Here is a 12,372-nt window from a genome sequence, read left to right on the forward strand (position 1 = left end):
TTATTTTTTACATTAGTTAGAATTAACTGTCTTACCTAGCCCAGTCTCTGTAAAGCAAAGAAGAGAAGAATTAATAAAGTATTGAAGGAGAGCTCTACAGATACCTGGGACTGCCAGAAGGATAAACAAGTGGGCCCCCGAGCAAATTAAGCGTGAAACATGGCCGGAGACAAAAATGACAACACTGAATCTGTCCTTTTTGGGGTATATTATAGAAGGTGGACTTCTTTGGAGAAGACAGTAATTCTGGGGGAAAAAATGGAAGGCAGCAGGAAAGGAGAAAGACTGAACATGAGATGTTTGACTCCATAATGGAAGCCACAGGCCTGAGTGTCGAGGAGCCAAGCAGAGCTGTGGAGAACAGCACTCTGGGGACATCTCCAATTCACAGAGTTACCAGAAGTTGGAGCCGACTCTGCGGCACACAACACACACAAGTGTAACACTACAACTGTCCATGCGGGGGAAATGTATGATTTATTAGTTTTTTTGCATGCTAGTACGGTTCCACAAAACATCCGAGGTACAGAACAATATAACAAAATAAATTTAAAATTGAAGAGAAAAGTAAAGCAAAGATAAATTTAGAAAAAAAGATGGGCTCAGGTGTAAAGTACACAAAATATGTTCATCCTCTCCATTGAATGTGGGTTACACCTTCACTCCAAGCTTTCAAGGACCAGTAAGAGAAGAATCACAATGAAGATTGTTTTTCACAGTATTCATAAGATAAAAGCAAATCAGCTACCCAGAATAATGTTTTTATTCTAGTTCTAAGATGAGAAAAGAATTTCTCCTGTGGGCCTTCATAACACTGATACAAAAATGAAATATATTGAAACACATCCTTGAAGGAAAAAAATCTTCACAGTAAACCCAACAATGAGTTTCATAAGTCTGTTATTTATAAAAATCCCTTAGTACAAAGTGGTAAGAAGAAGCTGAGAACAATTCAGGGATAATGCTACAGTTTTAGAATAATGTTTATTAAGGGTCTAGTTTAATTGAGGAATAGAAAGAGAATTGGAAATTAAACCTAACACCCTTGTGTAATAATTTTATAATTAGTTGAATGTTTAAAAGAACTGTTTGATGGATTCAGTAATAATTTACTCAGAGTGCACAAATGTTATTCTCAAGTAAATCCTATTTTTCTTAATTATAAGTCTAAACTGAAAAGCCAAATACAAAACTGTTACAGCATAAACACACACATTGTGATGGACTGTATTAACTGCGTAGTTGCCAGACCATTGTCTGAAGGAACAGAGTGCCATGTATTGGATTCCTGAAATCTCCCCTGAATTGTAGAAATATAGTAGCACCTTTATATGCATTGACCAGCAACAACGGGCCTGGTTATAAATCAAGATTTCCAGATAGTCCTTCTTTGCACAATTCTTAACAATCATCAGATGTAATGCAAGAAAGTTGGTTCTACTCTCAAATTTCTCTTGTTTTTTCTTACTTCTCTAACAAAAAAAAAACAAAGATTTCTTTTTAGAATGATATATCAAATTCATTTTCAAAATCTCCTTCCTAATTTAAACTATATGTTTCCTTAAAGTAAATAAATTAAACTATTAATCATTTAGTATTTCAGTTATAGAAACAAGTAGGAAATCCTATAGTGAATTTAAAGAAACCTGTTCAAAGTGATGATAACAAGTATCATTGCAAGTTAAGGTGGAAATAAAACATAAGTGTAACATGAATCATTGATTTTCAAGTTGAGAAATGTTAGTTTCTGTATTTGTCTTATAAAAATAAATCTCCTATGCTTGGCAATCCTCAATGGCAAATAATTATATTAAGGGTTAATCTAAAAAAAATGAATCATCCTTAAGCTTACATTGAGATTAAGCAATAAAATTGGAATTAGAAATATGAAATGCTCTTAAGGAGAAAACATTCAAAACTAATGAAAACAAGACAGAGTAAAATATACAGCTTGATCAGGTAAGCACTTTCTATAGCTTTTTACAAAAGTTTTCTTCCAGTTGATCATCATTAAATCATCCTGAAAGATGGCTGAATATTTTCCAATGCTAACTGCCTCAGTGGAATCACATTTTCTCATTTCCCAAAACAAGGTTTATTTTTTGTTTTGTTTCCCCCAGTAATGTAAAACTTCAAATAAAATTTAACATGGAATTATGACTTTAATTCTACAGAAGCAGAACATTCTAAAAACATAAGACCATAAGAAACTTGTTAACTTGAGTTTTTCAAAATAGGATAGAAATGTATAATTTCTCCACTAAACAATTTGTTTTTAAATAAACTCTAAACTACTCCTTAAAAATCCAATATAGTACTTGTTGCAAGGAATGACAAGTACTGCACTTTAATTTTTAGATATACTGTTCTGTAAACTGTAATTTCAGTCTCCAAAGACTCATATGGGTCTAGAAAGTACATTGCTCACTCTATGATATATACCCTACTCACTACTTAAAATAATTGGATTTTATTTTTTAAATAGAACTTTCGAGTAAATCTCATGTCCCTAAAGACATTTTTATTTTGTGCCAATCCATGAAATGTCTCATTTCTCTTAAAATTTATTTTATAGCAAAAGAATATCATACTGAATCGAAAGTTTCTCTAGGATGATTCATGTTTTTCTTGTGAGTTATTATGAGTGAATTTCTATTGTTAGGCTATGTGTATCAGAAATTGTGTGTGATACCTGTTCCAGGATTCTATTCTCGTATAACAAACTACCCCAAAACTTGCCAGCTTAAAACAACAACTTATCATTTTTCTTTTATAGTTATAGAGGCTGGTGTGTTCAGCTGGGCAGCTCTTGCTTAACATATTTCATACAGGTGTAGGCAAATCATGACTGTGGCTGGAGCCACCTAAAGGCTTCTTACATATTTGCTGCCTGGGCTTGAGGATGACAGAAATAGCTAGGATCAAGGCATATGGCATATCTCCCCCCTCCTCTTACCTTTACTTCCCTCTCTCCTTCCCTTCCCTCTCCCCTTCCCCACCCAAGTGGCTTCTCCAATGGTTAGCCTGAGCTTCCTCATAGTCCTGACCATCTCAGGGTAGTTAGACTTCTTACATGGTGGCTGACCTCTCCTATGAAAACATTCCAAGTTGTCTGAATAAAAACTGCCATGCTTTTTATAAGACAGCCTCAGAAGTTCAGAATGTCACTCTGCTCCATTCTATTGGTCAAGCAAGTCACTAAGGTCCAGGGGGGAGTCAAACTGCACCTTTCACTTGGAAGAGTTGCAAAGAAATTATAGCCATCTTTGATTTACCACAATGCCTATTCAAAAATGGACTATTGCCAGATTTCTTCAAACTTCTTTTATTTTCCATAATCAATTTAAGATATCAATATTAGCATAAAACCCCTAAACTCGGGGCACATGAGTTGGTTAGCTAATTTATTAATTGGTTACAAACTAACAATTAAGAAAAACAATATGGAAATTCATATAAAATTTTTCTTTGTGCTCAATTTGGCTTTTTGACAAAAACATTCTTTTAAGATAAATATTTGAAATGACACAGCTTAATTCCTAAATGTACAGATTTATGGTGAGAAACTGTGTTCTCCTCGTGGCAAACCATTTCCCTAAATGAAGCAATGTTACTTCCAGGCATCTGTTCCAGTTATTTTTACTGCCCCACACTTATTAACCTAAAAGAAGAATCATTTTACTATATCTCCCAAATCTGTAAATCGGCATTTTGAATAGAGTTAAACTGGACAACTTTTCTGTACCCAGGATTGGCCAGAGTCACTCAGTGCTATTCAGTTGGGAGCCAACCTGGGCTCAAGGGACCTAGATAGATTCACGCACATTCCTGACACTTCAGCCAACCTCCGTCTCCTTTTGGTAGCTTCTTATGATCTTCCCTGCAGACTAGTCAGACTTCTCATGTGAAGGCTCAAGGTTCCAAGGGCAAGTGTTCCAAAAGATAGGAAAGGAAGCTGCCACTCTCATAAGCCGTGTGCAGAACACTGGCACAGCGTTACTTGTGCCAGATGCTCTTGGTCAAAATAGTCACAGAGGACCAGCCAGATCCAAGAAGAGAAGGCAGAGACCCCACCTCTTGATAAAAGAATTTGCGACTATATTTAATTTGCCACAGGGCCCATGGGAACTCAGATGAAGAACATAAAACCTAGTTTACCAGGGCCCTTCACAATCTAACGTACCACTTTCCCAGTCTCATTTATCACTGATTTCTTCCCTCTAGTCAAAAACTATCAGGAACAGACCTATAATTGGACAAACTGGATGTATTACTCACTTCAGTAAAAGAGACTGAAAACAACGAGAAACCGTGGGCACCTTAGTGAGGTGTTAGGACTTAGAGAATTTGGACCTGTTTTCCGTGACTTTCCCCATCTTACCAAATCTTACTTAGAAAGAAGGAGTAGTAAGTAGTCTGAGGTTAAGGTTGTAAATAGTAAGGAGGCAGAAGTCATTGTATTAGACTGGATACAGTGATATTTCGTCATTTTTGTGGCGAACAATGTTCATATTTTGTCTATGTTCAGATATGATAATACAGTGCCCTTATTCTTCTTGATCCATCACTGACCCAATAATCCCGTCTGGTGTTGGTGTGCTGTGGAATTGATTACATTTAGCGGGGGAACATTACGTCCTAGTCCGGTTTAGCTCTGGATATCAGAGGCTGCTTTTCTCTTTTGCACTCAACATGCTATGCTCATACTGGCCTTGAGTTTTCTCTGCTCTCCGCCAGTACTTTTGTCCTATTCAGTTCCCTATATCTTCAGAAAGCTTTCCCTTAGCACTGTGCTCAGTTTTCTCTCCAGCATCCTTTCTACTGGTTACTTGGGCTTATGCTTTGTTTTCTCAGGTAAGATGACAACACACACCTCTCAGTGCAGGCAGGGTACTGCAAATCACAGGGTCCTGGCATACAGTCACAGCAAAAAAAAAAAAGGAAAGGTGTTTTCCTGTTCCATAAACTAGAGTACACGCGGTGAAACTGCTTCACTAAATTAAGTAAAAATCGTTCTGGGAAACACGAATCCTGTCAAGAACGTGGCAATAACTTAGATCTGAAGGAATCAATCCTTGCTCCTAGGAACTAATGTGGGCTCCGGCCCTCCTTGAGACTGCGCGGAACTACGTTTCCCACAATCCTTCAGGGCCAACGAGGACACGCAAAGTTCTGAACTACAATTCCCACAACACAAGGCGCCCACCGCATCATAGCGATTTCCGAAAGCTCTGACCCACGTCCGGTCTTCCTTTTCCGCACTTGCAAGAAAGGGGACAAGGTCACGAAAAAAGGTCTTAGTGTGGTAGCGCCATTTTTTCCGCTTTCAGTTTATGTCCGTTTCGCAGGGCTTCCAACAGCAAAATGTTGGGACAGAGCATTCGGAGATTCACAACCTCTGTGGTCCGTAGAAGCCACTATGAGGAAGGTCCAGGGAAGGTTAGTGTGTAAGGGGCCCGGGTTCGCTAGGGTGGGGGCGCTTGGCTGCGACTCACTGATCTCTGTGGAAATGGGGGTAATAAGCCCGCAATTTAAAGTGGAACGCCGACTAGCATTCCACTTCCCCCAGAGCGAAAGCTAGGGACCCTGGATGTGCTCCTTAGTCGAGGAAAGGAATGAGTGGGTAGAGCTGAAGGCCCTACCACCCTCTCCAACATTTGGGGACGGGGGTTGCGGGAGGTCGTGGACACCTTGTCGGCGGTTATTGTGTCTTAGCCAAAATAGAGGTCTCCGGACTCAGAGTGAAGGTCACTGCAAACTAATGAAGGTATGAGGGCCTGTGGTCGTGGAGTCGAGTCTTTGACTAGTTGACTAAATTGTAAGTATTAGCCCATCTTGGTTGAGGTTGAGTTTAGTGTCAAACACACATAGCTTAAATCGGCTAAATTAGTAGCTACAGCCTCCGAGGGTTATGCGAGGCCTAGTAAAGGGATGAGAAACTGTTGAATGGTAGGGCTGCTTGGTTATGAAGAAAAGTACTTAGTAGTGCCGTTAACATTGACATGTGCATTCTTTAATAGGTGTCCAGTTTTTAACAAATGGTGAACCAGAACAATGTATTTTGCTTCTAAAACTAGTGTTGGAGAGTATTTTCGATTACTTGCAATAAAAGAGAAAGTTCACCATTTTACACCTGAGTTCATAAGACCACTTTCTGGCGCTCAGTCAAGTCAGATACATATATATATATATATATATATATATATATATATATATATATATATTTCTAGCATTATGTATGATGAAGGTTATAAAACTTGAAAGATTGTGTTTTTTTAAAAAAGTACTGTGGTATGTGACATATAGAACCTGATTTTGTAAAAGAAAGAAAATCTGGCATTTCCTTGTATGTGTTTTTTATCTAAAATCAGATGACTTGAAGATCAGTTTTTGTTGCTTGTTCTCTTTTTCCTACAGAATTTGCCGTTTTCGGTGGAAAACAAGTGGCGGTTACTAGCTATGATGACTTTGTATTTTGGATCTGGATTTGCTGCACCTTTCCTTATTGTAAGACACCAACTGCTTAAAAAATAAGGATGTTTTAGTTAATCCATAAAACAGGTAATTAATTAATAAATTTATAATCTTCCCAAAGCAGTGCTTTCCTTTTATTTCTTCCCTTCTCCACCCCTCAAAAAAAAAATTACCTTCCTTCCCCCAAAATTACAAAATGTTTTTGCATGTAGAGCTGATTCCTGAAGGGAAGTGTATATGTGACATTGGTGGAAATAGGTTGATAAACTTAGAAACAAGTGTTTCTTTACGTGAAACCCAGGGTTTATTTAATACTACTGTTTGTAAGGCACACTTTACAATAATGATTTCCTATAGCTCCCTAGCAGGCTTGTGAAGTAGGTGGTATTAACCTGATCTGAGAAACAAAAATGACAAGTTGCCCAATATTTCATAGCTAGTGATGGTGGACCAGAGTTTTAGCCAGACCTCGTAACTTCTTAATCAGGAAAGTCCTAGTAAACTGATTGTTAGTCTCTCTTGAGAACAATATATGTTAGTATATTCCAGAGTAGTCTTTTTTATTGTTGTTGTTGTTCTGGGGGGTTAGCAGATTTCCTGTGTGAGAGGAAAAGATTTATTTTCTTAATTATAACCAAAATTTTCCTCAAAATGACACTATTGGAAACTTCTGTAGGATAATTGGAGTAAATCCCAAGTGTATTTTGGAAAATAGTTGTCATAGTTTAGGAGGGATATGATCTATGTAAGTCATTAATATGGAAAGATTGTGGTGCATATGATGAAGCAAATCAGTATGAATGAAATTGTGATACTGTAAACGCTTTCTGATGTACCAAACTGAAGGATGGATTAATGAAATATATTAATGAAACTACATGATTTCTGTTAAATGAAGGGGATTTTTCAATACCATATTTTTGTGTGTTTTTATTTACAGATATGAAGAAGAGCATTTTAAGAGGTGCAGTCTCTTTGAAAAAATGGATCAAACTGTTGAACTCGACATACTAGATATGTTTGTAAATAAACTTAATGGCATGAATCCATAATGCCTCTTCTCTGAAATACAAAATGTGATAATTGGGCATCTGTGTACTTTTTTTATTTGGGTATTATTCCATTATCAAAACCTATGTGATTTAGCTTGTTACTCTGTCTTAAATTCTGAGATTTTATTTAATTATTAATTGCCAGTTATTAATCACGATGTTGGTATTTCTGTTATAAAAGAGAAATGCAAACTTGACTTGAAGTCTGTACTGATTCCCCTTTTATTTAAAGGGGGAGGAAAAAGTTACTTTTAGTCTTCCCCTCTTCTTTGAAGGAGTAAATTGCTTTTTTTCATGAAGTTTTTTTTTTTTAATGGAAAAAACTGTACGAGGAAAACCAGTAGTGTATACAGATTAAAGTACAAGAACTTCATTTTTTTTAATCCACCTATACCCTAAAACTGAAACTTTTGTCTTAGTAAATGTGCCACTGACAAATGAGTTGTTTAGACTGAAAAAAAGGACAATGTTTAAAGTGGAATGTAATGGCATATGAAATAGAATATAAGAAATAATTACCAGTCCATTCTGGAGCTTTGACTAGTAGAAATGTATTGAAAGATGGCCCTCACTAGTAATTATATCAATGAATCAAGTTACATGAATAGTGAAATGCTACTTGCCACTTAAAGTATAGTGACTTAATTCCCAGGGCTTTGTATTAGGGCAAGGAGAAACTAATTAGCTACTGAATATTTTAATATCAATTTGGTCACTTTTGGAATATCACTGGTGTTAAAAGAATACTGTAAAGTAGAGGTATAAACTGGTGGTCTGTGTGGCCCCCCGACTTTCGGGGCGGGGTGGAGTTGGGGAGTTGCTGTGCTGCTTTTAAACCAATATGTAAAACTAGAATATTCACGTATTTTTTTTCACATAAAATTATGTATTTCTGAATTCTTGAACAATTGTTCTGGGTGGTTCTACACATCCCTTCATGGAACAAAACAGTTGCCTCCCTTAGTCCTTGGCATAACATTGGATTTCTGATAACGGCCATAGCATTACCTCCTGATTTGCTAGTACCTTACATTTTCCTGTTTGTTTGAGAGGGTCTATATGAGACTTTTCAATAACTGCCTGGCAACTCCTTAAATAATGGATGCGGTTTAAACAACTGTCCAGCCATTCCCTGCTTTTGTGTGTCAGTTTGTGCTTTTCCATTTATGAATCATGTCATCCTGACATTCATTATGTTGGGTGAGTTTTTCTATGCAACATCAGTGCTGTCTACCTCTGAGAAAAGTAGAATCACGAGTAAGTCGCATAAAGATCTGAAGTCTTGGTTCAAATCTTTGCCCTTAAGTTACAAATTTAGCTATCAGTTTTTTGGAGGAAATGGAGATGAGCATAAGCATTATGAGAATCAAGCTGTGTAAAAAACGTACTTTCTGGCAAGTCTGAAATGAATGGGTTTTTGCAGGTTGAAAATACATCAAAAGTTAACAGTATTGGATAGTAAGATGTAGATAGAAGACACCTGACTTGTCTTCCTAAATTATAGTATTTGAAGATTATACATTAAATCCTCCCTTATTGTCAATAGGTTCTGCAACTTGAAACAATTTAAAAACCAGTTTTACTATAGGCTAATTGGTATAAAGATTTAAGCTCCTATGTAAAAAAAAAAAATCACTAAAAAAGATCCAAAACACAGGATTAAACATTTAAGTCAGTGGGAACTATACATACATTTAAGAAAGGTTAACAGAAACACATGAGATAATTCTTTTACAGCCTGTTCATTTCAGTTCGGGATTGGTGGCAGGAGATTCTTTGAGCAACTCAGGATGCAAGGACATTCCATCACAGGCCACAAACCCACACCCCTACTGGCACAATTGATGCGTATCAGTTACTGTGCACCTCTGGGATGTGGAGGAAATCAGTAACCAGAAAATACAAATGGGAGGATGTGAGTATCAGACTGGCTGTGGCCAAGATTTAGTATCTTATCACAACAAAACATTTGAAAACATTTGATTTGAATGAGAAAAACCTTTGCTTATACTGAAATCGGAGTAGTGGATTTTCCCGTCACCATAAAAAGGCTTCAGTAGATTGGCTTTTACTGTGTTAAGTACGTGGAGTGATAGAGGGCCGAGAAATGTTCAGTTTCTGTATCAGAATTCAGAGGAACAACTAACCTGATGTGCATAGACTTAGTTTTAAGGAATTAGGTGATCGTGGAGGTTTGACAGGCCCAAAATTGGATGGGGTAATACTGAAGGGTTGCAATTCTAGTTTGAAGCATCTACTGACAGAATTCTGTCTTCCAGGGAAGTTGGTCTTTTTTTCTATTAAGATCTTCAATTGATTGGCTGAAGCTGACCTACGTTATGAATATAACAGCACTTCGAGAAATATCCACAGTGTTTGACCAGCTATCCGGACACCATGGCCCCACCAATTTGACACATAAAACTAACCACCGTAATTTCATTTAAGCTCATGATTCCAATATAAATATTTTGTGTTGGCTTCAATTTTTTAATACTGCAGAATATTAATTTTGTAATTATATATATACACACACACATATATATGATATGTATTACATATATAATATGTATATATTATTTACGTACACATAAATTTTATATATATATATATATATATTTTATATATATATATATTTCCCCCCTATAGAGTTCTTAAAAGAAAAAATTTGAGCTAAGCCATACATGGTGTAAATTGTTCAAGTTAAACCCAAAGCTATTCTGCTGTTTTAGATTGGTATTTTCATTTACTTGAGCTGCAGTCTCACTTCCACCATGCCAATATAAAGATGTCTGGAGTCACTACTAAAATGCAATCATCATATAATAAACTGTCACCATTAGTAAAATTCCAGCTCCTTCACATGTCACCACACAGCTCCGAGGGGTTTTGTACCACCCTCATAACAGGTGCCACCTTTTCTGTCAAGCTTTTCCCTGCTGATTGCTCCCATTATCCCAAACACTAGACAGAAGTCAATCCCAGCCAGGGAACAGCTTTATAAATAATTACATCAGTATGTACTGTAATTACCGACTTTCTTATGTATCTCCTATACCAGCTTGTGATCATTCTAAAACCAAAGAGGCTTTTATTTATTCATGTATCCTGCATGTATAATTTAGTGAGTGGCCAATGGACAGTTATTGAATGGATTATTGAATTGAAGCCAAGAATGATAACATTACCTAAGAAGAGCAAACCCCATGCCTCCTACCTAGTCTATGCACTAAAATGGAGTATGTTTTAATGTTTTCTGAATACAAATGAATTTTTCCTAGGTTAATTTGCTGAGTTGGGTTTCTCAACCATATGTATATTGAAATAATCCAATATTGCAGACTTAGAAGTTTCTGCCAAAATGTAATTCAACCATGTCACTGACCACTTAATTCATCTATATTCTTTGTAACAAGCTTCCTTGATGAAAGAAAGTATGTAAATTTACATTCTGATAGTAGCTGTTGATATTGTTTCTGACCAGCATTTGAGAAGCACTGGCTTAAAGAATTAGGGAATGTATTGTATTAAATAACAAAAGATAGCTCAGTTAGTTTAAGGGCCTGTCTTATTCAGCCTGTTATTAGAAGCTGTTTCTTTGGCATAAATCAGCAGCTACAGTTCCAGGTGTCCCATTCAGACTTAACACTATCCAGCAATAAGAGTTCCTGTTTCAAGTTATTTTTAAAGATGAAGAAGGGTTTTTTAGAAACCCATCAGAAAACTCCTTCACCATTTCTTGTCAATAACAGTTATATATCCATTCTTAAATATAACACTAGAAAATGATTTGAGCAATTAAGATTTTCTCCGAAGTATTATGTGGAAAGAACAAACACTGACACAAACCAAGATTCTAATAGAAAGGGAGAAGAAAGTGGCTATTGGGTGTGCAAAGGATAGTGTCTGCTTCATCTGCTCTGTGTCGTATACTGAAAAGAGCAACTCAAATATCAAAATGTAGTAAGCCTTTAGTATATCCAATAAATAAAACCATAGCAGGAGTCTTTAGAACTTAACAATAAGCTGATATAGAAAAAAGAAACAGTGTTACGATTTTTTGTTTCTTTTCAATAAAAGACAGTTTCTGTATAAGTAATGAAAGCTTTTACATTTTTACTCTGTCCACATAAACACTTCATTAAAAAATCACCCATTGTAAAATATTTTGTTTCCGTACCCATTGAAATTTAACAGACCAGAAGAAATATAGCCACTTTCTATATGTCTACATTGATACAGTGAAGACTTTTTTAGTGAGTATATAATTATGATTTCTAGTTAATTTTAGAGAGACTTGAATTCCTGTTTGTGGGTACAAGCTATTTGGGTCTTTCTCTAACGTGGTTTACTAGACATTAGGGCTTATCAAAAACATGTCAGTTTCCAGTCTGTATGCATTGCAGAAATGCACTCTGTTCCCTTTGCTTTGACAAATGAAAATGGGAGCAGAAATAACTTTTTACTTTATGGAAGCTTTAAAAGACTATATAATTCACCAAGTTGCCTTCCCCCGCTGCAGGGCTGTAACCTTTATCAGCCTTGATCCCTGAGACACTGGCGAGTACAGCCCTTTGTCAAATGTTTAAAAGTGAGCAAGAAACTTGTATTGTTTAAGGTTTATCTATTCAGCAAAACTTTGCCTACCCTCATCAAAATACCTGGGCATGCCATATGACCTTAAAAAGGATTACCTAACTTCTCTACATTTCTGATTCTTCAGTTGTAGAATTCTGTGTCAGCTCTTCCAATTTAAAACTAACTGTATCCACAACTACAAATCTGGGGGCCACACAAAAGCCTGACTCGGGTTGTAAGGAAAAATCTTTTAGCACTTCTCAAGTGT

The 12,372-nt window shown here is 36.4% G+C and overlaps 1 protein-coding gene and 1 non-coding gene across 2 annotated transcripts; both read left to right on the plus strand.

The window, feature by feature from the left end:
- Positions 1-5,236: 5,236 nt before the first annotated feature.
- Positions 5,237-7,955, plus strand: LOC114501826 (cytochrome c oxidase subunit 7C, mitochondrial). Its single transcript, XM_036020499.1, has 3 exons — positions 5,237-5,439; positions 6,418-6,561; positions 7,415-7,955. Exons 1-2 carry the CDS (start codon positions 5,365-5,367, stop codon positions 6,532-6,534), a joined length of 192 nt encoding a protein of 63 aa, XP_035876392.1. The 5' UTR covers positions 5,237-5,364; the 3' UTR covers positions 6,535-6,561; positions 7,415-7,955.
- On the plus strand, positions 7,247-7,309 carry LOC114514389. The gene has a single exon (XR_003686050.1). It is a non-coding gene; the product is annotated as a small nucleolar RNA Z39 (small nucleolar RNA).
- Positions 7,956-12,372: the final 4,417 nt, after the last annotated feature.

The sequence above is a fragment of the Phyllostomus discolor genome, chromosome 3, assembly GCF_004126475.2.
Source record: "Phyllostomus discolor isolate MPI-MPIP mPhyDis1 chromosome 3, mPhyDis1.pri.v3, whole genome shotgun sequence".
NCBI classification, from domain to species: domain Eukaryota; kingdom Metazoa; phylum Chordata; class Mammalia; order Chiroptera; family Phyllostomidae; genus Phyllostomus; species Phyllostomus discolor.